Below are 26,494 nucleotides of genomic sequence, written 5' to 3'. Positions count from 1 at the left end.
CTCCAGGCCGGCGACGCCAACCAGCGATCAAAAACAGGGTAGATGGAAGACCTGTCTTCGAAAGATCGGTGGCAGTGTGAAAAACTCTGGCCTCGTCTGGCGATGCGGGGTGCTCAGAGTAGCGGGGGACAAAGGACGGAGGGGTGCATAACAAAAAGCAGTCGGGGCATGGAGGAAGGAAACAGCTTTCCTTCTTCCATGGGTTGGGGAGAGCGGCAACTAGAGGGTCACGGAGGCAGGCTCGGCGTTTGACAATAAGAAGGTATGGGCACATCGCCGATGCCTGATCTGTGGTCGAAATTTGTTTCCCGGGAAATCGGCAGACCGCTCACTCCGTTTGCTGTACCCGACCAGCGGCGCTCGGGGACAATCGTTGTGTGTTTTGTGCCATTGAACCAATGTATATTTTCACGGTCACACGGATATTGTTTCTTTTAAGCGAAAGTTCGTTTTAGGTGGGGCCGTTTTAAGTGGGCTCGACTGTATAGCGTTTTCTGCGAAGTTTGACGCTCGTTCGGCACGGCTCTTTCAAAACTTCCGCGCCTACCTACAGCCACGCCCCGCGTGGCCAAGAGAGCCGACCTCCTCACACAGCCAGCGGAGACGATTGAGGAAGCGCTCAGCGGGCCACATGACAGAGAAGCGGCGCTGCGGTGTAAAGCGATTTCCCTTTCACAACGGCAACGACTGAGTCTCTGCTGCTACAATGGCTGCTTATCTGCACCGAGAAAGGTGGACTCTCCGCGACAGCTTTCTTTTTTTTTCCTCTCTCTGCGCGCCCGGCCTTGGAAGGAGAAGGGTCTCTACGTGCAGAGACTGAAAAGGGAGAAGCGTGGAACAGGCGTGTAGCAGAGCGGCATTTGAGAAGAGCAAACAATCCACCATAGTCTTTCCTTTCCTTTTCTTCTTTTCCTTCTTCGCGCGCAGCGTTTAGAGGTGCCGCTGCGACATTGGACATGGTGCCGAGAGCATTTTCGGAGCGCGGAATGTTCTTATTAACCGTCGGAAGGGCTTGCCCGTTCGAATTACAGGGCGTTTTCGCCCATGGGAATACACATAGCTTTTACGGGACCTCAGTGTGAGTTGGAATTACCCGAAAGTTCGAGTTAATGAGATTTGACTAAGTTTATTTTCCGTGGCACGCGTAGTCCCACTGCGGTAAATCGGACCGCAAGGCGGTTTCCTTCTTTGCATGCTTATAGGTGTGCGCCCATCTGAGCATACACTGCCAGAAACTGTTATGATCGATATAACGCAATAATAAATATAATGAAATAATTGTGGCTCCCCTTCAACTTCGTTATAACAATGTTTGAGTGCATAGAGATATCCTATCTCTAGTGCGTACTTCAACAACTAATTGCTACCTTTATTGTTTCATCTTGCTCGAAAAGTTTAAAATGTGGATTATATAATGCAATCGATAAAGTTGAAAGTGGCTTGTACGAGTGAAGCTATCGCATATGGCCACATTCTGTGTGATCAGTGGCACGCTTTGAACCACGAGCAAACGCGCGTGTAATGTTTTTTAACTTGCTGCGGACGCACTACGTGGTGTTAAGGAAATATGCATAGCAACATGTGCGCCTTTCATAATGGGGTGCCACCTTTAAACCACATAGTCGTTATGATAATCGCGTGTTCCGACACCCGATGACAATGTACATTTCTAACACACAAATTACGGTGACATTACAATATACAGGATGTCTGTAAACCATGAAGGTAATCTTTACTGCATTTCCAAGCAGAGGAAGTTATTTTCACTGCATATCCAAGCAGGTGCATGGATGTTTGGTCGAACAGCTGCTTGTCACACAAACGACCTAGGTTCAATCATCACTCGCATCTGGAATTCTTTTTTTTTTCATTTTTCTACTTGCAACTTAATTTTTCACTCAACCAACGACGGCCACGCTGACGCCATAATTTCTGCAAAACGAGCTTTTTAACGAGTTAGAGACGGCAGGAAGGGGATGATGGAGGCTTGGGAGGATAAAATCTAAACAGGGGTTGTGAGCTGGTGCATGAGTTTCGACAAGTGGACCAGCGTTGCCAACCATAGGGTAATTTCTCTACTTGTAGGGTATTTTAGGAATTTTTCGGTGAGCGTAGGGTAGTAGAGTGGTGATGTAGCGTAGTTTCAACATTTAACTAGTCATTGATCTTTTTAGATCTCTTTAGAGTCCCTTTGGTGCGTACAAGCTGGGATAAATAAATAGAACGTAGATATTTTGGCCTCAATGGAGAACCTCCAATGACAGAGGCAACCAGTTTACAGAGCGTTCAGACCAAGTGCGATTATCTCCGCCCTGCAAACATTCGACATGCATCTTGGGCGGCCAAGCAACGAATATTGTTCCTCACTGTAACTAACAGCTTTATTTAGTTTGTTTTTAAACCGTACCACCTTTATTTAAAAAACTTTGCTACAGCAGCAGCACACTAGCCGAAATAAAGCTCGCAATTTGGGCTTCTCATTAGACACGGAATAATAATGTACGTGTAACAGAGCGAGTATGCACTTTCTCTCCCACATGCACACGTACACACATGTGGCAGCAGTCGATGCGGCCAGTTTTCGAATGACTGCATGCTACCGTTCAAATCATACTATACATACCAGCCTTTGCATTTTAACAAGCATTGACCTGATGCGTGGAGAAAGCACCATATCGGCCCTCATGGCCATGAACAGCCCTGGCAAGGCACTCCCATATTGTACACCAACACCCATGAAAATGCTAATGGTGAGTAGCTGAATGGAAAAGACGCTGCTAGTAAAATGCAGCAGATGTGGGTTTGGCTTCCACTTGCAGAGCTGTCTTGTCTACAAATTTAAAGTTACCTTCTGTAATTCAATTGAACAACTTTAAGTATGGTTTCTCTCTGTTTACCAGTTCTTCCCTTCAATAAATGCGAATTTCAAAAAATTGAACGTTTCCAAATACTTTAATTGCTCACAATGTTCCCAAGGTAAACAGCAGCAAAGCATCAGTCCAGCATGCCTTCTAACAACTTGCCTGATGTCACTTCGAGGAACCAAGTCCTCCATATCGAGGGCAGCCTCTTGCTCCTCCTGTGCAGCCTCCGGGGCATCACCTCCACCTTCGTTGACCGAGGAAGTTGGCACACCTCGAGTGGGCGCGGGAGGTTTTTGACCTTCCAGCTGGACGTGTGAAAGATAACATTGCAATTGGAGGATCGAAAGTGCAAAGCTATGAACACTTGGACGAAACAATGCATCTTGCACCAGAACAGCTGTTCTGAGCTTTTTCCTTTTTTATTGAAACATTTTTGAATTGTTACACATAAAAGGCACACCCTGAACTGCTTTCAATCTCCTTCAACGCACAGTAATCCATTGCAGTTTCCTTTACTCAAACGCCGTAAATCTACGATGACTCCACAGAGGCACCAAGTGTTTTTTCACAAGCCGAGAACTCTCTACGGTACAGTGAAACAGTGAAGAGCAGGACCTTCTTGAAAGGCGAATTTATAATTCATGAAAAGATTGGGTTAACCTGGCAGGTCCAAAAGAGCATTCATATCCAAATTCGCTACTTAAAGGGCCTTTAAAACATCTCCAATATTTTTTTTCAAGATCTAAAGTAAATTCGCGCATTGAGTTCAGAATGCCATTAAGATCAACAGTGCCAAATCTGGCAGTGCCCCGAGCCGTGGGCGAACCAATTATTTCAAGAAACAATTTTTTGTCCCCCCCCCCCAATCTAATTATCCTCAGCACTGAACAATGTCACCACTTGAGTATCCCCTTCCCCAACACACACACACACACACAAAAATTTGTCTGCTTGCAGGTACGTGCACCCCTCCCTCTTGCCCTCGCATAATGAGGAGGATAGACGAGCCTATGAACGAAGCGTAGCGAAGGAAAGGGTGAAGTAGGCCAGGGCCGCTTTTGGAGTATCGTATTTACTCGCATAATAGACGTACACCCAGTTTGGTCATGAGAAATAAGATTTTATTACTCCCGCACATAATAGGTGCACCCCATAATAGTTGGACGTAATCAGTAGCTTGGTATCGCACTTGCACGGTTGCGATTCGATGCCCTATTATGTTAACTGGAGCGAAGAAAAATAAAAGAAGAAAGACCACGGCAGAGCTGCCGCGCTCGCCAAGTGAGGATGAAGGGCGGTTGCCTGGATATCGGGGTAACCTTAGTGCTGGCGTGGCTTCGGCTGTGCGTGCTCCTCATAGATCATGTGATTGCGTCCCCATCAAGTGCGTTTTCAGTTTCCTGTTAGGAAAAGTGTGGTCGTTATCGTGTTTGCTACCTCCTTCACAAATTTAGAAACTTTTCGGCTTTCCGATGCGAGCTTTAGCCTGCGCTATCACTACGCAGACTTGCACTATCGCTGTGGACTTTTGTCGCCGTAGACAGGCCGCAAACCTAAACATTGTATCACGCGAGCTACTCCTGGATCCATGCTCGAGTGCGATCTTTTCGGCGCCCAATCTTAACGTCTTGTACAAAGTTCCCGCAACATGCTGAACCGTAGGTGGCCGCGAGCAATCAAAGTTGCGGTTTCGTACGAAATCAACGCAAGTGCTTGAGGTGGCTTTACTTGAAGAAAATGGGGTGTGGGTGGTGCTTGTAGCACTCGAATGGTGGTTCACGATGCGATTGCAATGTCTTTAGATATACGGTGAGAGCTAGTGAAATCGAACGGCCAGTACCATTTAGCGCACAAAATTTCAGTGGTAGTTTGAAACTAGAAGTGCGCGAATATCAAAATTTTTGAATATGAATACATAGTTCCAAATAAGAATCGAATAATAAAAAGATGCAATTTTATTCGCCAGTATTCTTTCACTAAATCATATATTTCTGCTGGAAACAGTACCAATGGTAGCTACTCTACCGTATATATTCACACAATGATCGCACTTTGTTTTTTCAAAAAAATTTACTCCAACTTCGGGATGCGATCATTACGTGGGGTAAATTTTCCGTGAAAAAACATTCTGAGCACAGAAAACGCAAAAAAAAGTCGCTAATCAGAATTCTTACGGTAGCTATCATGAACTTAATTAAAAATAAAAGTAAATTAAGGCTTACCTTTGTAATAAAATGCAAACATTACGCGGAGCTACATGCATGGCACACTGCCCTTATATTTTTTTTACCTCTCTGACCCCCTAACGTACATTCAGACTCCAAAGCATCACTGGCGGCAGGGCCGTCGCCACACGATTCCCTGTCGGAGCCGGCAGTGTCTTCACTGTCCCACAGAGGGTCATCTTCCGTTCCGTCGAGCACGTTGGAAATGCCAGCGATAGTCCATTCCGCCGCATGAAGCGTGTCGTCCAGCCTGAACTGGCGCGGAAGTCCTTTGTGGCTATTCCCAACCTCCGGGAAACTGTGCACGCCTGCGTCCGTATCATGTCTAATGACACTGCATAACCGTCCTTGCTCATGTCCTTCACGTATCCGAGGACTGCCTTTTCAATATCAGGGAACTTGCCAGATTTGGGTCTACGGAAAGCCCATCGCGTGCTGTTAGTAGCCATGAGCATGTAACGCTGTTTTTTCCAATATCGAATCCAGATTTCGTCGACGCCGAAATGTCTGCCGGCAGCGCGGTTGCCGTGCTCTAGCGGGTAGTCAAGCGCCCTCAGCTTGAACGCGGCAGTAAAGCTCGCATACCACCCCATGGTGAACAGGTGCTTCAACAGACGATCACAAGGCACACACACAAAAAAAATGTGGTCTCAGAGAAAAAAACATTGCTGCGGGATGAACACAGGTCGACCAACATGTGGCCGCCGCTGTAACAGTGCGGGATGTCAAAACAAACATGGCTGACGGAGCGAAGCACTCCGTGGAGCAAAGCTACCCATTATTTTTCTTATTTGCGTCAGCTATGGAGGTTTTGAGTGCGTCACGTGCGTCAAAACAGCTTCTTCCATCTAAATAAGGAATGCTTTCATTTATTTCAGTAAAGTTACGACATTAGCATAGTGATGCCCACTTTCAGATCACATAAATAATGATAGACGTGTTCAGCTAGACTTGGCACATGACATGTCGATACGGCAAGTTCAGGGTGCGATCATTACGCGGGGAAAAAAAAGTCGAATTTAGATGACAAAAATTAGGGGTGCGATCATAACGCGAGTAAATACGGTAGTCTGTTATTGCACAAAAAACGAAAATGCCCACCACCAGTACTTGCCAGGAAGCATATGACTAATAATTGAGCTTGCGACTCTGATGTCTTGTGTTCAACTCTCATTTTGAACAAAATTTTCGTACTGCTTTTTAATTATTTTTTGTGGTTGCTCTTACAAAAAAAGAAAGGTTTTCTACCTGCCATGATGACTAGTGGTAGTGAGCATGAGGCCCCTGGTTTAATTCCTCCATGGCAGCCATATCCTGATGAGGTGAAATGTAACAGTTCACACGCGTACCTAAGACTAAGCGATTTATAAAGCAGCCTAGGTGGTCACAATTCAGCCAGATTCTCACACTATCAGTTTTGACTCGTAAAACCCCAGATTTTATCATTTTCTTTTTAATTTGTGCTCCTGTTCTCTCCGGTCAAGCCACTGAGACAAATAGGAGAACTTGGGGAGTCTTTCAACTACACAGGAATCCTCGTTATTTGACTTGTTTCTGTTCCCTTTCTCGAGGACTGCCCACTCCCCAATTTCCGATCAAGAGTACTCTGTCACGCTGATAGCTACACGATCGTTGCCAAGGTGTACCAGGCGCTGTGATAGCACAAGACGCACATGTGAGATAGGCGATTATTGATGTGCGGTAGAAAGACACCCCAATTACACCTTTTTGTTAACGGAGCCACAACTCACAGCGACGAGGGCACTGTTAAGCTGCATCGCGACCCCTTTCGGCGCACTGGCTGCTAATGGCAGTTAACTGATATTGGCAAAAGAGCGAGATCACACAAACGAAGCTATAGAGGATTGATTGCAGGAGACGCTGCCGCGCGAGTGCGATGTGTATACGACGCATTCCCGAAGGTGCTGTCGGGAACACAGTGAAACTACGCATTAAGTGCCTCAAATTTCTGTCTGCCGCTTTACATTACAGAACTATATGTTATGACGCCATTGTAAGCTGCTGCACAAAAAAGTGCGTGGCCTTTTGTTTGCCACTGCACGGAGAAACACCAACTTATTCACATGACCATATGTGCGACCATGAAATAATTTGGGAACTATGAAGAGAATACATGCTGAAGTAGCGGCACAGCTGATTGACGACTTGTAAGGCTTTGTTGCGCATGTTTGCAAGGCCATTCATTAGTGAAAAATGGCCCAGCTACACATGAAACGCGTTATCATCACGTCACGCCGAGTGCTATACTTGCGTGCAGTGCGTCACCTACTAAGCTCACTTAGTCCGTGCCGCTCTCTGTAATATACGCGTGCACTTGCCCTTGTGCACAGACGTTTTTTCTTCGTACTCGCTCACTACGGAACCGAAATACGCTACAACAGCTATTTTGTCGACCCAATGCAGCATTGACGAGTTGCCTTCGTTTCGATGAGCAATGCAGCAACAGATGGAGTGGTTGGTACGCTTACACGAACAGTAACAGCGCTAAACAACCAAGCCCCACATACTGCCGAGCAAGCAGTACACGATTTAAATTGAGATATTTATCACAGGTAGGTTTGTCACGATGACCTGTCACCGCATTCATCGATAGCTGTCACCAAGCTTCCATGAATTGCTGTGAAGGCGATATAATACTCGGGTCGAAGTCTTAGTAATCACTACATGAACTGCATGAACTTAGTAATCACTGCATGAAGTAAACACTGGTGTTATTGGAAATGTGCCAAATCTGAAGTTCTTCACAGCAGAAACATGTGACAGAATATTCGTGAAGATAGAATATTTGAAGAATATTCTGAATTGTTCAAATATTTTAAATTATCGAATATGCATTATCCAATTGAATACTAACATCACAAATGCAATATTTGATAAATATTCAAAACTTTCAAATATTCGCACATCCATACTTGAAAGGTAATCGGCGAATTTCCGCAATGGCGCTTTCTTTTCATAAGAGCTTAAAACAACACTGGCTAAACGCCATCAACCATCAACCTGCATGAGGTGTGTAATGACGCCACCAACCTTTGCAAGTTCCGCATCAAGCTGCTGCACAAGGACGGCCTTCTCCCCTTTAAACAAGGTCCTCAGCGTCTTGCCCATATAGAGGTACAGAACACCAGCCAGAGTTATGGACGCTGTTCTGACTGCCTGTTCATACAAGAGTCAAATTCACTCATTCAATATTACTGAAGAGATCGTCTGACATCGCAAAATGCAGCTAGGACGTCTGCATCAACACTGAGAAGAAAATGTAAAATTAAAAGGTCTCCATTAACAAACAGTTTACAAGGATGGAGCCACTTGTGTTCACAATACCCAACAGTCGCTAGTGAATGCGCAGAGAAACCTTCACACAAAAGCAATAGGAAGCTTCCACAGCCATGGTGGTAATCGCAAGCCCTGCACTGCGGAAACACCTGGCTTTGCTGTCTCACCATCCGTCATTTGCGCCCTCTTTGCACTTTCCTCAGACAAGTCCTCACACACAAAATGCAACATTTACGCAACAACAGTGGTGAACAGTCGCACTGTACAGCACAAAAAAAAGCTCTGGCTCATACTCACAGGGTTCGAAGCAGCCAGACCTTTTTTTATGCTTTCTATGACTGGTTTCACTGGAACCCTGCAAAAGAACAAGTATGTGAACATCAGACAAGTGAAGTACATTGCAATGCTTCAAACAACACTAGATCGTTGACTGCTCTGGCAAAAAATTAAGGTGATTTCACACTAGTTGTGCAAATCCCGAAGGATTTGCAGAGCTGGGCGGCATTTCTTGCTTTTCTTCGGTTTTATTTCTTCCCTCTTTTTTTCCTGTCTTCTTTGAAGTTTTCTGCATTTACTTTTTCTTTTTTTTCTATTCCCTTCTCCCTCTTTTCTTCTATGTATCCCTTGCTTTCCCCCTTTTTCTTTTATTTTTTAAATGCGGGTTTGCGTGCATTATGCTAAGTGGTGACAGCTTGTGACAGCATACGACGTCCCGGGTTCCTGATTTCCTCCACACTTATTATCATCATCGCGGCACCCAAAGAACAAGAAGAGGAAGACTTCTTGGTGTTACAGATGGCTATGCTATACGTGGTTTTGCCTGCGTTACACAATGCAGTGGCAGTATACGACATCTCGAGGATCTATAGTGCTCCACACTTAAAACCCGGTGTGTCTGAAATGCATAGTTGCCCAGTTTTTGAAAAAACTTACTTGAGCCCGAACTCTTTGATAGCATTGGCCAGCCACATCAGGCTCTCACTTTGGTTTTTCGGATTCTTCTGGGCAAAACAAAGCTGGAGAACCTGGAGAAGGAAAAAAATAAAGTGGTACTAACATACAAGAGAAACTCACAAAGCAACCTGAAAGCTTCAGTATCTAGCATATTTTAACTAAAAGTTTAAAATAAACACATGCTCTAAAAGGGCTTCAAGCTAAAACCCAGTTTGCCTAAGATGCTGCAGCAAAGCAGAGTTTGTAATCTACTTCCTGTGTTAACACAGTTACTATGCTTAGCAAATGCACAAGAGACTATGCTAGTCATGACAGTAAAGCAAACTACGAGTAATAGCACCTGACAACTCAGGTGCTTAGGCTGAGTATAGCTGTGTAGGTTGACCCAGTTTCGGCTCTTCACAAGGTATAGGCCAGCTGTAAGGAAGACATTGTGGGGGTAGGATGAAGGAGTAAACTTTTGTCAAGGGCTCTCATGTTAAAAACTACAAAGCTTTTTTTTTCATGACCAACACTATATCTCTTCATACTGCCCTATTATTTGAAGAATTTTGTGGCATTTTACTCTTAAAAAACACTGTTGGCAATCACGGTTTTTATGAAAGGCAAAAATTAAATGAAATCAATATATATATCACACCAAGGTACATTGCCTAGCTTACATGTTTCATTACAATGAGCATGTGTAGATTAATTTCACAAGTGCATTGCAATGCTTGCCTTGAGCATGCGTCGATGAATACCAGAATGCGCAGCTATTGTTTTTGGTTAACCTGTCGCACTAAGAACAAGGGAAGAGCCAGTGAAGTTCACAATCTTTTCTTTAAATTTTAAAATGTGGAAAAAGTGAACATCACATTGCCAAGTTTGAACTGCAAACACTGACCGAGAAAGTTAATGCTAGAAAAAAAGAAAAGTTGGAGCACCTTATTTAGTGAATAAAGTAGGCTTGTGCATAAATTTTTGACTAAAGGTGAATTCGGTGAATAGCAATTTTGTTGAATAGCAATTTGGCCCAGAAGGTGCCAAATGCCACAAATGGATGTAAACTACGACGTCCACATGAATTGTGAATTTCTAAAGCGCAAGAATCAAATGAATGCGAGTAGGAGACATGCTCCAGTACCTCCTGGCCAACATGGTCTAGGGAGGTGGCCTCAGCCAAGGCCGTCAGGGCAGATGCGGCGCCCTGGCCATTCTTGGTGTCCCCGACCTTGTCCACCAACTCTGCCAACATGCAATCGGCCACGCACAGGGACACAGGCCCACCACCCAGTACCACCAATAAGGTTTCCAGCTTCAGCTTCAGCACCTGCGCAGACATGCATAGGTTGGCATGCAGAGAGATCGAAGAAGAAACAGCAACGAAACCCTAGACTCTATATCGAGAGTCTGAAAATCTGGAAATCGAAGTTACAGTATAATTGCAAGAAGTTATACAGCTCTAGTCTTACAGTTATACAGTTGTACATCTGCACACACATCAACACACCTGGTAATATAACCGATGCTTTATACAAACTCGAAACTAAAATATAATGAACACAGATAAAAATAAATACCCGTTACAACAAAATAAAGGAAAATTGTCTTGCAATAGATACATAGTGTTGGAAATAAACTTTTATAACAAATTTTCGAACATTACGAACATTCGTGCAAGATGCAATTTTGTTAGAATGCGCTTCGTGTGTATATAGAAGAGAAAGCTTTCATACGAATATTAAAGAAAATGAAAAACCTGGAAGTTTGTGTCTCGAAGTCCAGGTTTACGGCACAGCGTCTTCGCAATGACTTGAACAGGCAGGCTTCCTTCCATAGCCTCGACAACTTCCTTCATCTTCTCAACGGCAGACAAACGATCTTTCCAGTTTGCGCTCCCCAAAGCCGCAAGCGTTTCCTCTGGGAACAAGGCTGCTGCTCGGCCTTGAACCTCTTCGTCTGCCAGAGCCATTTCGGAGAACACAGGCTGCAAAGACAAAAACAGCAGAGAATGTGAAACAAGGAGACCTTCGTAAGAATAAAAGGGGTACGAAACAAAAGTAGTCAAGGAGTGCAACACCACTGAAATAGATGGATGTGCAGATATAGGGTGCATGTGTGTGTGCGTGTGCATACAAAATTTACCCTCACTTTGTGCACAGATGGGGTGTTCAGCACATGAAAAAGCTTGTGAAGGCCTTCCCAGTTAATACTGTGTTCTTAGAATGCCAACAGGTGATACGAACTAGCCTGTTAATCTAAGTATCCATTCAATCGTCATCACTATCACACCACCATTAATGAGGCGAACTCCCTGCTTTAAAAAAGAAAAAAGAAAAAATCTAGGAGAACGCCTGAGCTTCATCTTCAACAGTAAGACTGGCTGTTTCAAACCATTCTAGAATGTTTGCTGGATGAACAGTTGCCAAGTGTCCATTAGGCCACAATTCTTCCTTTTACAAATAGGCGAAATAAGCTAATCGCCCGAAAGGTGCCGTGCACACTTTGTAAGGGATTGGCAGCTTTGAACCGCCAACTCGTTCTACAATTCTCTTTTTTTTTCGACACCTGGTGTGATTCGAGTACGATTCTGCCATGCGAAATTTTTATTTGTTTGTTTATTTATTTATTTATCAATACGGTTGGCCGAAGGCCGTTACAGGGTGGTTGCGTTACAAAATATGCAATAAAAAAGGGAGAAAATGCAGTCGCAATCGAGGACAGACTAAAAGTACACTAGGTACAGTATATTACGTGTGTGAGGGACTCCACCCACTACACAACATTTTTTAAAACTTTTTTTCGAAGCAATTTCAAAAACTCCAATGGTTCCATGGTAGAGCACCTTCTAGCCACACAGAAAACCTGCGTTCGATTCACACCTGAACAAAACAGTTTTATTATACTTGTTTTCATCTATCTCGAGTTTTCTCAAAAGACAATACTGATTATTTGCTCAATACCAAAGATGCAGACACTGATATTTCTGCATAATGAGCACTTTAACGCAACACTCTTAGAAAAATAAAATACACTCAGCACATGATGGGATGCCAATGTGCCCGTATTGATTGATATGTGAAGTTTAATGTCCCAAAACCACTATATGATTATGAGAGACGTCGTAGTGGAGGGATCCGGAAATTTCGACCGCCTGGGATTCTTTAACGTGCACCCAAATCAGAGCACACGGGCCTACAACAATTCCGCCCACCTCGCAAATGCAGCCGCCGCAGCCGGGATTCGAACCCGCGACCTGCGGGTCAGCAGCCGAGTATCTTAGCCACTAGACCACCGCGGCGGTGGGCCAATGTGCCCATAGCAGTCATGTTTTAGAAAAGCAATAAATAAAAAGCATTCTTGTGCTAAGCAATAGGAATGGTGTAGCTACTGACCCCCATCACAGGAAAAGCAGAGAAGAAAACATACCTGGAAACCATAACTAATCGAGGTTTTTTTTATGTGGCAATTACAAAGACTTTATTACAAGGCATGAATCAGGACCTCTGAATTAATTTTTTCCTCGCCCAAGATTTTTAACGTTTATAAACACAAGTCGTCTTGCATCACAATGCATTGAAGATGTGGTTGTTGCGACTGGTGCCGCACATGCAACCTCCAGCTCAATGGCAAAGCTGCCATTCCAGTTAATAACCGAGGCCGGGGTGGCACAAACCTTGGAAGAAGCACTGCTGCCCGACTGTGCTTTCGCAGGTCCAGGCACTTTAGCCTTTTGCGTGGCTCTTGCAGGGGCAGACGATGGCGCAGCAGAAGAAGCAGCCCCCGGTCTCACGACCCGGGCACCACCACGAGGTTTGGCCACTGCAGTTGCAGCCTTCCTCTCTGGGGCGGCTTGTGCTTCCGGCTTTGACTCTGTGCTACTCGTGCCCGAGGACGCAGCAGCAGCAGCAGGCTTGCGACGGGCCTTTTGAGGTGGTGCAGCAACCACTTCTGCTTTCTCACAGCACTCTTTTACCTGTTTTGACAGGGAAATGTTTCAGTTACAGAGCTCAACATCAAACCTCGCAGGCTGCCGATATGCCGAGTTAGGGCACGTGACCGAGGACATGAAAAAGAGCTAGCACAATAATGTTGATAATCACAGTTCCTCGCTTCTACATGTGTAAAACCTCGTTAATTCAAAGTCACTGGGACTGTGAGAATTCTTTGAATTAAGCCCATTTTTGAATTAACGGAACATACAAAAAGTGCGACGAAAGGGACTTGAAATTATTCAAAGTAATCAGGGCTGGTCGTTTGCTGTGTCGGCGAGTTTGCGGTTCCAAGGGTTATGTTTTCCAGCAATACCTGGCCACAATATTGCCGAAAACAAAGGGCAATTCCAGGCCTCGCTGCTGCCATCACAAAAAAATAATAATAAAAAAGGGGGTGATCAACAGAAAAAAAAAAGACTTCTTCACTACAACAGAACAGTGACATGCGGACAGCATGTCGCCTGCTCCTCCCTGCGTTAGCACGTAAAATAAAGAACTTAATAATAAACAGTGACAAAATTCGCTAAGTGTTCTGGCTCAGAAACGTCATCTTTGAAGCTTGCAAACAGAGTTATCAAAGTAGGCATTGTAGGCGAGAACACAGCTAGCAGATCAAGTGCACAAATCGCTCCAGCAACCACCAATCGGAGAGTCGCATATATCGCGAATGCCACCAGACTCACTTTTATTAATTTCTTTGAATTCCCAGAAAGAATAGGTAAATCATGACGTGCCGACGTTGCAAAAAGCATAAAACTTGCTGCCCGTGCATCTTTACTGTATTGCAGTGAAGCCAATCTTTTTTATCCGTGGGCACACATTTAAGTCGATTACAAGACCGTATTTTATTTTTAATTATATTTTTTGTGCTGGAAGTAGCAAGGCTGAGGTGGTTCAGCTGTCACTCATTAGCATTGCTAAACTAGATTGCCTAATGGCTCTTAAGGGCTGTCGTTTCTGCGGACTTGCGCTGGAATCAGGATCAGAAAGAATTGGCACACTGCAGCCGAAGTTTTTGACTTAACCCAACTTATGCTGACCGCCGCTTCAAACTATCTGCTTAAACTTCCACTGTAAAATACGGGCGCGCGGAAATACTTCAAATTAGGCACGACTTTAAAATAACCGAGTTTGAATTATGGAGGTTTTACTGTACTTATGCTTAACACCCGTTTACAGTTTTGCTGTACTGTGGTGGGGCCTACACATATAGTTGTAACTAAAGAGACCAGGAACTGCATGAATTGTTTGCTATATGAGAAATTTCTTAGCCAAATCCCAAGCAAATTGCTTCACATGAAAATCTTGCGATGGCTTACCGAGGTATCCATGTTCTTCCTTAAGCAATACGGTGGAAAGCTGGGTGGATTATGAATTAGGAAAAAACGATACAAGATAGCGGAGATTAAGTAAAAGAAACATTGAGCACACCCGATGAGAGCCGACGTATATCTGAATCTTATATCTGACCCAGAACAAGGTAATAAAATAAATAGGAAACAAATAAAACTAAGGACGAAATGAGGTAAACATAGCAAACATACAATAAAAACAAAGGGGGGAAAAGTGTGCTTTGCTAATTAAAGCCTAGGTTAACCAGCAGCGAGGTGTTTTTTCTTCCACTTTACTTCCTTTTCTATAAATCACCACACCACTGCTGAAAAACTATATGAATAATTTTCTCCATGGCTCCGTTGATGTCACTATCAGTTTAGTTAGGCGACATCTAATAAAGCAATAACCCTTAAAAGCCTTCTACCACACCAATCCAGACTTCAAGTACAGACTATACCTCCCAAGTAATAAAGTTCCTTGTCATCCAGGTTATGTTTGTTAACACTGATTTGTTCTCATGGCATGAAAAATATTAGTTATCAGAAAACAATACAAATGGAGAGAGGGAGAAAGACTGGCTAGTCAGGAACAACTGTAGCACTTCAGCCAGTGGCGGATCCAAAGGGGGGGGGCAGTAGGAGCGATCCCCCCAAAGCTTGTGTCAGCCCCCCCCCCCCCACTTCAGTGCTTGTACTCCACCTCCTATCAGCAATTAGGAGAAATGAGTGAAGCCACTGGGGGCACACATAAACAGTATTTAAGCTATGAAATGGTTTTTCTGCTGAAATGGTTTTTCTGCTAACAAAGTCATGACCACGCCCCCCTCTTCCTTTTTTAATGTTACTTCAGGCACCCTCCCCCTAGAGCGAGTGGCTGCATGCATCCCTAACTTCAGCTACACAACCCTACCCTGTATCAGCCGTGCACAAAGCAGGCCTCGTATGTACAGTTGGATGCCCCCCTTGTGCCTGTGAAATGAACAGAAAGTTATCGAATATATTAAGCTTACCTTTTCCATCTTGGGATTGTCCAGGTCACCAAGAAAAGGTGCTATCACCCTTTCGCCGACCACTTTCATCGCTGTCCCCAAGGCCATGCTTGCACCTTCCCTCACAGCTGGGTCAGAGTCAGTCAGAGTCTTGAGCAACGACGTCACTAATGCTTTCAGCAGCTTCTTGTTCAACAAGGCCGGCGTAGATTTCGAGAAGACACGTGCTAAGAACAGGGTCGTCTCCGCCTTTATCTGTGGATTCTTGTTGCTCAGGGCCCCCGTCACATTCTCCAGGATTGCTTCCAAGTTTGTGGCCTGGAATGCATTGTCCAGAGCCTCCCTCAGAGCAGTCACCACGTTCTGCTTCTTCTCCTTGAACTTTTCTAAGTACGCCGAAATGCACAAATTCGCATATGGGTGAAACTTCTGCCTCAGACCAGCTGCCAGCCCTGCCAAGCATTTGGCTGCGAGCGCCACTACAATTACGTTACTGTCCTTGGCCACAATCCTCTTCAGTGCCTTGACGAGATCGTCATAGTCACCAGGTTCGAGCTTAGGATTGCTCACGAGCTCAAGGAGCTTCTCTAGCGCCTCTTTTCGCTCTTGCCACTTCTTCGCCTCGCACTGCTCGTAGAAGTCCTTGGGCAGCTTGGAGAGAATGTCGACAGCTTCTAGCAGTTCGTACGCGTCAACAGTGGCACCCCCATCACCACCGCACTCCTCTACCTCTTCGACACAATCCACGCCATTGGTGCCAGTCTCAGCTGCCTGTGCCCTTCGTGCCTGCTCCGAACGGATGTAACGCTCGGCAGTAGCAGTGCCTTTCTCCACGTTGGCAAACTCTGCTTCAAGCTCGGACACCTGAATGGGCTTCAGAGATTGCAGCATTGGTTTCAGGGCATCTCCAATCCATCGATAGATCTCGACAGTCAGCAGCTTGCTTTTTTCACGCACTGTCTTGTCCCTGTCCTCGAGGAGTTTCGGAAGTGCTTTGAAGAGAGGCTTTACGGATACAACGCGGGCACCGTACAGACGCAAGCACTCTCGCAGTGTTGCCACGCATGCCGCCACTATTTTCGGGTTCTTGCTATCCAGTGCCTTGACAAGTTCCTCCACAACCACATCTTGCTTCTCAATTTCGACGTACATGTAGATGATCTCTTGCGCCAGTTCCCGTGTCTTCTGCTTCGGAGCGGCGATGCACTTGGTGACGAGCCCGGTGAGGACGTCGCCACATATGCGATTGGCCAGGTGGGCATTTTCAACAAACGACAGGACAGCTGCGAGTCCCTTTTCCTGAGACACAGCATTGCTATCTGTGACAAAGTTCTTTATGAGAGGCAAAAACTTCTGAAACTCTGGACTCTTGGGGTCTATGACGGAACCGAAAAGCTTGGTGGCATCTTCATACCCACTAAGACGAGCTTTCCACAGCTGAAAGAAAGAACAAAGAAAAATCGTAGTAAGTGAACTAAACAGCAATACATGTAAGGAAGTATTTTTGAAACATTGGGGGTTGTACAATATGTGAAATCTTTGTTTTAGCGATAGCTTGGCAGACTATACACTTCAATGTTAATAACAGGCTTTTCGAACAGTGGCTTCAAATCAAGCAAAATTAAACCCAACAATGCAAGAGGCAGATACAGCATTGCACATTTTCAGCAATAACACAGACACTGATAGTGAAAAGTGCCACCACATTTAAAAACAAACACAGGAAGAAGCAAGCAAACACGTTATTGGTGAATATGTTACTTTGCTCAAACAAGTTAGGCTTCACATTCTCTATAAGTATGCAAAAGACAATCTGTACTTACTACTTATATCAAGGATGTGTTGTACGTGTGTATAGATGTCAGAAATTTTCAAATACAAAATCGTATGTCTATTTCATGTGAAGCAAGATTCATTTTTTTTTTCAATTTACATCCCTTTTCTATCAAAATATAACCCACAGGTAAAGCTTTTATAACCCTGTGGATGTAGTACGAGGATGTCTCATGATACGGAGCCAACAATCTGATAGACATTGGTGGTTTCTAAGCATCTAAAATTTTAATGTCAAATTTACTTGGAGGTAGTGACATCACGTTGAATACTATGCCACTGGTGGGCAGTAGTTAGTGTACAGTGTTCCAGTCTTGTGCAATGCTGTCAGCAACACAACTTGAAAAAAAGCTGTCAATATGCGACTAATGCTTGATTTGACATTGAATTCAAAAAAGCTTTGTTCACACATTGTTATTTCGGTGCAATGCCCAAGTTATTAGAAGTACTATGCATGCCTATCTTATAAACTAGCATCACAGTTACCAATGCTGAGATCGATGTCAACACAGAAAACAGTTTTCACAGTTTGATCACAGTGCCAGGAATACGAACAAAACAGAATTGGTATAAAAGCACAATGCCCTGTCTTTCTATATTTCTTATTAGTAGAGTCTTGTTTTGTCAGCCAAGAGTAGTGAATGAAGTGAACAGTAGTAATACCTTATGCTGACAACGGTCCTCCACAGACAGCTTCAAATATTCAGTGTCATCAGCCATGTTTTCAATTTAGAACTGTCTGAAATAAAAGCAGCAAAGCCATGAAAGTAAATATTAGCAACAACTGTGATTGTACAAAAGCACAGACAGCAATGGAACATAAGGCTAAAAAATAAAGAGTTTTGTTTTCTATGAAAACTGCCTAAAATTAGCACCACCAGTAGTAGGGTACAAAAGCATTTCAGGCTGAAAGTGTCGGGAGTATGAAAACAATTCATCCCTTTGATACAAATCGGCGTGAACTTGCTTGACTGCATGCATCTTCGAAACCCATTCCAATAAACGCGAATAAAGCGCACGAAAAATGCATGGTACTGTAAAGGGTATTCTTCATTCAAAGCATTATAGGTTGAAAGGCTTTGTTTACTAGGCACTCTTGACCACTCCTACAAGAGAGCAAGTTGAAAAGTAAATTTGCATAAATCAGTACATTGCACAATATATTTCTTTTATGCATGCAGATATTACCAGAAAGCAGTCCATCACTGCATCACAATTGGAAACACCATATTTATGGTAGATTCACTAACACGAAAGATTTTTTCAAGGCTTGTTTAATGATTCTGAAGGCCAGTTCCGATAAAAAAATTGGCTTTTGCATAACCACTACGTGTAAAGATGTGGCTATTCCAATAAGAAATTCTCAGTAAAAGCTGGTGCAGCAAGAAACGTTCCCACTAAATACAATGTCATTATAAACCGGCGGTTTCAAGTAAGATGACACATTTTTCAATTTTTAATGTACGCAATGCCTGAAAGAACATCCAATTCCTATTCAGTCAAAAGAAAACAGAAGAGTTCCCTAAACAATCTACTAGCCGAGAATAACATACGTTTGTCTAAAGATTAGGTTCAAGCAGTATAAGAATGTTCCTAAAGCATCCTCTCTGGCTTAAGAACATGCATAGCATAGCATTTCCTTGCAGGTTACCACGAGAGGTAGACAAGTTTTTGCAAGTGTATAACCAAATACACTACTTAAGGCATCACAAGTTTTGTGGCATATACCAGCAATGTCACAATAAGCAATATATAGAAATACATCTATATAGGAATGCACACACTGGCACGCAACGCCGCGCACCCCAAGCCCGCAACGCCCCAAGAGAATGCGCACCCAGCACTAAAACTCCCTAGTATTATGGTAAAACGGTGCGGAACAGACTCGTTCCGTTCCGTTCAAATGTCACCAAGCGACTTGTTTACTTTCAAACCGTCGTTCAGGAAGAGCGGCGGAAGGGATCCCTTCTCCGCATGGCAGTGGATAAAACAGGTGATGCCTCGGACGAAACGAGAGCAGATGACAATTAACAGAACAAATGGGCGCGCTGTTGCGGCGGTCATCAAGGTGAACATACGCGCGGCGAGATTGTCGGAAGAGTCGCTCACTGGCCAAACCAGTCAAATCATATAATGAGGTTCTTAAACAATGCCGTGGTTTCATTCACTCGTGACTGCTTATTTAAACGCTCAAGACAAATGCTAAAAGAATGAGTGTCTTGTGTGTGCTAGTAATTTTGATATAATTCATTTCGTTGTCGTCCCTTGGGCCCAGAAAGAGCGCGGTCAGGCAGATTCATTACCGAGTAAGCGAAAAGAATTGAAAAAAAAACTCTCATTCCCACCCCCCACCCAAAAAAAACCCGGTTCACCCACCGAACCAATCGGTTGTCCTCTGTCATCTGGCCTGTTCATGCAAAGCCATGGTTATTTCCTAACCGTGTGAGTAGCATGGGGACTCGTATGCACCTCGATGGCATATTGGGAGGGAAAAAATCGTGAAAACGGGGTGTCACCGCAGAAGCCAACGTTTTGACTAGCAGACTTTTCTTCTTCAGGGCTGCCTTGAAGAAGAGGCTTTCTCTTCTTCATTCTTAGATTTACCACTGACCCTGTCATTTTCATGGTGGTTTACTTTGTACCAGTCTTATTTCTTTAGGACTATTGCTAATTATTTGGAAGACCAAGAATAGTAAGTGCTCCATTCGAATTTCTTAAAAGTTGAAGGAACATGTTGCTTGGTGCTGATGCCTCAAAAAATTATTTAACATCATGGAGCATCATTCATAGTGAATTGTGACGATTACTGATGCACTACGTTTGCAGGTAACTTCAGACAGTGTATTTTAGGTTGCAACAAGCTTTCTTAGTCTCCTTTAATTGCTGACAGCTTGTTTTTCAGTCAGGACTTTTTTTAAAATGACATTATGACTCCTGTCATTCGCAGAAACCATTGTTGCATGTTTGCTTTGTTATGAATGCTTCACTTCAGTTCACATCTCGTGCAGTGCAGTGGAGCCAGAGTGCGAAACTCTTTTGTGCTAAGACCTTGATTAAGACGTGGACGTCGGCTTCGTCTCCTTGTTTACATTGCAGCAGCATTTCCAGCATGTGCATGAAGGGTGTTAATTGGAAATTTAGACATATTCTGCTCCAAATGATTGTGTTGTCTGCTCCAAGTATGCTCCAAAAAACAGCTCCTCATGCTTCAATCTTATTCCGCTGCAAAGCACTTTTTCCTGCTCCAAATTTGCTCCAAATGACAAACTGGCTGGGCCACTGAGTATATAACAACAGAAATAATTTTTGTCTCTTTGTGGTCACCCCCCCAAAATTTACACAATTTCGTTCTGCAGTATATTTGCCTGGAAAATTTAAATTAGCGCACACACAAAAAATTGATCCAGGGGGGTCGCATTTCGTGTAAGAAGTTAACGGGCTCTCGAAAATATTTAAGGCACCTATTTTTTTTTTCATTTTTACCTCGCCACGGTGGTCTAGTGGCTATGGTGCTGACCTGCAGGTCACGAGATCGAATCCCGGCTGCGGTGGCTGCGTTTTCGATGGAGGTGAAAATGCTGTAGGCCCATGTGCTCAGATTTGGCTGCACGTTGAACAACCCCAGGTGGTCGAAATCTTCAGAGCCCTCCACTACGGCGTCTCTCACAATCAGTTTTGGGACGTTAAACCCACATATCAAATATTTTTATTTGTGGTTTGCTTAGACTGGTGGCTGCAGATAATTTTAGCTTAGGTCGAAGCATCGCTATCAAATGATTTAGTATTTTAATCATTTGATTGCCACAAATGAGTGTTCAAGAAAGCCCCCGCCTCTGATTTTCATCACCTACGGGAATAAGCAGGCGCTAGTCAGACATGACAGAAGCCGGCGCAATGAACAAACAAGCGTAAAAAGACACCTTGCGAGCACCTCCCTCTCTTCCTTGAAAGAGCCGCTGCCACGCCGACCAAGTCACGGATGGAATGCCGAGCAAACTCAAATATCGAGAAAGAAGGAGTTAGTGAGTCACTCTCAGGTTGCGTCACGGGGCGGGGAAATTACGAGTAAGGTCCCACTCTTTCCACAGCCTTGGCTGTGCGGTATGCCTAGAAGTTTCAGAAACCCAACGGCTCGTGAATATAAGCAAGTAGCGGAGGGAGTTGCAACAGGAGATGAAGTGTATGATTCCGCCAGTGGTTGAAGGCGTGCCCTGCAGTGGAAACACGTGAGTGGCAGATAGGATGCCGGTGAGCAAGTTTTGTTATTGAAGTGCGGTCAGTTGACGACGCGAGAGTTTTCAGGAAGAGATACCTTGGACACAGCAGGAGGACTACCGGTGCTCGACTTTGAGCAAGTGTTTCCTGGAAGAGAAGCATTCAAGCTTTGTTCCAAGAATTCTGGACTGAATTCATTTGACGAACATTCTAGTCCATAAGTGTGCTTGGATAGTTAATGCATGAGATTGCATTGATGCTCGTGTTGTGTTTCGTGTCTGTTGTTTTTAATGTTTTGGAGTACCGTGCGAGTTGTATGACACAGTAAATCCTCGTTACAACGAAGTCGATTTATTTGAATTATCGCTTTTATCGAAATGTCACGCAGGCCCGCCACTGATGCATGTATTATAGATATACAAGATTACTCGAAGCATGTCGATAGCTTGCTCCACTATGAGCGAAGTAACTAGTTACGAATCCGTACTCACGGCGGCGCTAAGAGCGGGGGGGGGGGGGGATCTGTAACATACAGTGGAACGTTGAAATTCAAGTTTGCAACCACACTTTTTACTGTAATTGCAAAGAACAAAAGTGAAATTAGACGCCTAAATATTGAAGCTCACAATGTCTCATCTCTCAAAGATAAATGCCTAATTGTGCCATCCGTCTCTTTATCGGCCCAATAAATTGCATATCTCACTAGTAAGACACATATATGTTAGTTTCATGTTTGCTTGGCTTCCTAATGTGAAATGAGTGTTAGCGGTTGCTATAAAAAAGGTCACATTTCGCCTCAATAAACTGTTGTTAGTGGCGCTTTGTCTGTCTACCTGTGTTTCTTCTGTGTCCCATCCTTTGTGCGCATCACAACCCATCAGATGATTCACCAACAAGGTCCAGTTGAAACCGTTTCGGGCTACCAGTGAGGCTGACTGAGTGCCAGTAGAGTGCGACCACGCATTTGAAACTGGGATCAGTGTTGAGATGTGTTGAGATCAGTGTTATGGAATTTGTCTATAACAGGGATGCTTGATGCAATGCGATGGGTGAATGCGCTCACTTAGCCCACGTCGTTACCATAGGAGTCAAGTGGTTTCCCTTGCAAAAATAATATTTCTGGCTGTGCCATTGCATGCGTGTCATTTTACACTCCATAGCCTATGTGAGACTGGTGCAAATTAGGCCCTACAAATATTCTATCCCTTCGAACACTTGAATGAACGTTACTATATTTGCTAACCCCCCTCGAAAACGCACAAGTTCAGTGGAAAATTGAGGCTTGAAGAGATGTACGATCCTCGATTGATTGATATATGGCGTTTAACGTCCCAAAACCCCTTATAATTATGAGAGATATCGTAGTGGAGAACTCCAAAAATTTCAACCACCTGGGGTTCTTAACAAGCACACAAATCTGAGCACACGGAAATGTACAATCCTTGAACAGGGAGCGAATGTTGTTGGAGCCAATGTTTCACCTAGTAGCGTTGCCTTCCGTAAGGAAGCTAATTGTTGCTGCCTTGCATTTTACAGCGAAAGCTGTTTTCATAAGATCACAACTCGGGTCACGTGTGGTGCCGTATAGTTGTCCACTACTGCCGCCGCCTGTGTCCGTAACCACTATAGCATGAAGTAAAAAAAAAACCTGCTCTTAAGGGCACAGTAGGGCTCGAACCTTGGTCCACTGCGCGCTAGCCCAGTATTCTGCCACTGAGCCATGCCAGTGCTTGGGACTTGTTCGCAAACTTGCCTTAGGCAGCTTTGATGTCAGGAAAAGAATCGCGTGGATATGAGTAATAAAGTGTTTTAGAAGAGCAAAAGAACAACCACTTGTCACACAATGTCAATATTGAAGGAGTGGGTCGTTCAATGCTCCAACCCATTACAAAAGCTTGTTTTCATTCCCCTATTAACTGTGGCACATATCCACTTCAACCATTATTCCTCGTCGTCAGCCACTGCATGAACAATTGGCACAAAATTCCTTGCAAGTGTTTAGCGGATACCACGCTTTTCAGAAGAATGACGAAAAATAGCATAGCGAATGCCGGCCTACTACCCAGAAATTATCATTAATGCCGTAGTTGGTACCCAACAAGTGTGCATTTTGGAGCAGTTACCCAATGAGTGTTTTGAAAAGGCCCTGAATGACCGCTCTTCTACCTTTCGCTGTAACTGTGCTGTGCCTTCCGCGCAGGCCTGTAGTTTTTTGGCTTCCCCAAGGCAGCAACAATTTTGTCTGACATTGTTGTTTGGGATCTCACACTTCACAGCAAGCAGAATCCTGGAAAGATTGCTGCATGGGGAAGTTTGGAGACTTAAGTTTATAAAAGTATGGCCAGAGAGAAGCAAACTTCAGAGGACAATGCCACAGGCATTTGTAGACTCTTTTGGAACTAAGCTGGCTGTCGTGATAGACTGTTTTGATATTACGACTGAACGGCCATCATCTTTGCTGACAAGGAGCGAGATATCGTCCCAATATGAAGCGAGTAACAATAATAAATTTCTAAGTTTTATTAGTGCCCAAAACGCAATAGCATTCCTTCCAGAAGGGTGGGTGGAAAATCGAGTGACAAAAACATCCCGCAGCAATGTGGCCTACTTGAAAACTTGCACATGAGGACGTCGTGCTCCCAGACAGGGGCTTTGAGATCACAGACACTGTGGGCCTGTATGGTTCCACTCTCGCATCCCGGCTTTCACAAAAGGCAAAATTGAACTCTCGGCACTTGAATTTGCCAGCACCCGCAAGCTTGTCACCGTGCGTATACACGCGGATAGGGTCTTCGGTGTAGTTCGAAACAAGTTCAATATCATGAAAGCTGTTCAGCCAATAGAATTTGTCACAAGCAATTCAGGTGACAAATATACTGCATTGGACAAGATTTTTAATGTGTGCTTTGCGCTTGCAAATTTCTGCCTATCTGTAGGTGCCAATGAACCAAAGCGATGATCTTTAGTAGCTGCAAATGCAATCACTAACTCACCCCAATGTTCTTTTAAAAATACTTGCTGCATGCAAAAATTTTAATTAGACATTCTATTATATCATGTTTTTGTTGGTGCCAAGTAAATGTAAGCCTGCCAAGTAAACGTAAGTGATTGCTTTTCAGCAGAAACCTATGGCAGATACATTGCATGTTGTTGAGGCTACGCATTTTCTTTCCTGTGCGACTAATTTTGTACTTGTTCGCACCGAAATGTTGCGGAATGTATTACAATTACCATATCTGAGTGATACGCAGGAAGGCTTTGCCTCGTGCTATACTGATGCATAAATAAAGAGGAAGACATCTGTGGGTACAAGTCACCATCAATATGTTGGTAGGCTTCTCAAAGGTTATTTATTTGTTAAGCGAAATGCATAACGTTATTTCTTTCAAACAACTGGTATTTTGACATCTGCTGGAAACATTCTCTGCGACTCTTCTGAGTAGCACAATCAGAACACAACCAGGTGTTCAGCTTTGGAGCACGCTTGATTCCTAGGGAGCTGTAGTGAAACCTTTTATATCTGTATTTGCCCCCATCACATCCTAGCATCATGCATGCTTCAGGGCCTCCACAGCAGCAGAAGGCTTCTGCATCAGTTCTGTTTGAAGTGTCCACAGTTTCCTTTCTTGAAAAAACGCTCTACGAAAAGCTCTGGAAAAATCACATGGCTAAAAAACGTCTTAGCCTGTGGCAGCACACCTTCAAAAAGACCGATGTCTCGAGGTATTCTCTCGATGTGCGAAAATGGAGGCGACCGAACAACAAAATTGCAGTATTCAGCTCCAATTACAGATATTTGCGTTTGGATTTGGTAACAATAGCTGTGAGTCTGTTTTAACTGCAGATTCTCATTGGCATATTCAAGGCAAAAGTACGCTTTAGTGTATACTACATGAAGCCCTTGAGTGACCAGTGTTGATGGGCACTTTACTTCAACAGTACTCTTACCTCATCCTGTGCACTGCACCAAAGCTTCCAGGCTCGCCGCTATCAATGAATTTAGTGTGCACCGCCAAACGCCTAACTTGGCGTATGAGAAGTTGAGGTGGTGCTTTGTATTTTCCTCGATGTAGCAGCATAAGGTGTCACTTTCGTGCATCAATCCCTTGACCGTTGCAGGAGTAGAGTACTTATAGCTATTTGGATGGCGAGGAAGATGGTGACCTTTCGCGACTGCGCTCTTTGTTTTATGTTTGACAGTGTTATAGGCCAGATTGCTGAAATTCTCAGAGGCCAAATTTGAAAATGATCAAGGCAGTTCTTCGAAGAAATGGCTACGATTCTCTCTATTGAGCCTACCGCTTACATGCGCGACTTGAGACAGTTGTTTTTTACCTAATGTCTCATTCGAGATATTCACTAATTCATCAGTGCTGCCGCTAGAGCAAACCTATATACAAAGGTGAATGTCAAATTTATTTCACGTCTCGCACAATTGGTGAAACTCTCTGTACATGCTGACCTCAATAGTGAAAAAACAACACTTTAGGATTGCGAAAAAAACATACCAACCACGGTGAAGAGCACAAGAAGTTAGGAGACGTTCAGCACCTCTCTTGATCCCAGTGATCTAGGGTCCCCGAGAAGCACCCGTGAGTAGACTCGAGCCACATTACAGCAAAACAAAGAACTGTAATTTTTATATGAAGATCTTGGTTCAGATTGAAGTGGCGCAGGGTTAGAAACTCACAGGTCCACCATTCTAATCTAAAATTTCCATCTAGAAGCAGTAAGTGAAAAAGACAAACAAAATGGCGGCTTCATTGCACAGCGACTTTAGAAAAAATGATCGGAGTGATGGAATCC

At 44.0% G+C, this 26,494-nt stretch overlaps 1 protein-coding gene across 2 annotated transcripts in view; it reads right to left on the bottom strand.

Moving 5' to 3' along the window:
* Nucleotides 1-9,287: 9,287 nt before the first annotated feature.
* LOC142776302 (cytoskeleton-associated protein 5-A-like) overlaps nucleotides 9,288-26,494 on the bottom strand; it is a 317,071-nt gene continuing 299,864 nt past the window's right edge. Inside the window, exons 2-7 of one of the 2 annotated variants that reach the window (XM_075879720.1) lie at nucleotides 18,137-18,212; nucleotides 15,662-17,077; nucleotides 12,999-13,298; nucleotides 11,082-11,309; nucleotides 10,467-10,652; nucleotides 9,288-9,411 (exon numbers count right to left, since the gene is read on the bottom strand). In XM_075879720.1, coding sequence (XP_075735835.1) covers nucleotides 9,316-9,411; nucleotides 10,467-10,652; nucleotides 11,082-11,309; nucleotides 12,999-13,298; nucleotides 15,662-17,077; nucleotides 18,137-18,193 — 2,283 coding nt within the window. In that variant the 5' untranslated portion in view covers nucleotides 18,194-18,212 and the 3' untranslated portion in view covers nucleotides 9,288-9,315. Of the gene's footprint in view, nucleotides 9,412-10,466; nucleotides 10,653-11,081; nucleotides 11,310-12,998; nucleotides 13,299-15,661; nucleotides 17,078-18,136; nucleotides 18,213-26,494 lie in introns of those variants that run through there. The other variant, XM_075879719.1, reaches the window with a different exon arrangement.

The sequence above is a fragment of the Rhipicephalus microplus genome, chromosome X (assembly GCF_043290135.1).
Source record: "Rhipicephalus microplus isolate Deutch F79 chromosome X, USDA_Rmic, whole genome shotgun sequence".
In the NCBI taxonomy this organism is placed as follows: Eukaryota; Metazoa; Arthropoda; class Arachnida; order Ixodida; family Ixodidae; genus Rhipicephalus; species Rhipicephalus microplus.
This window is presented reverse-complemented; position numbering and strand designations above follow the sequence as displayed.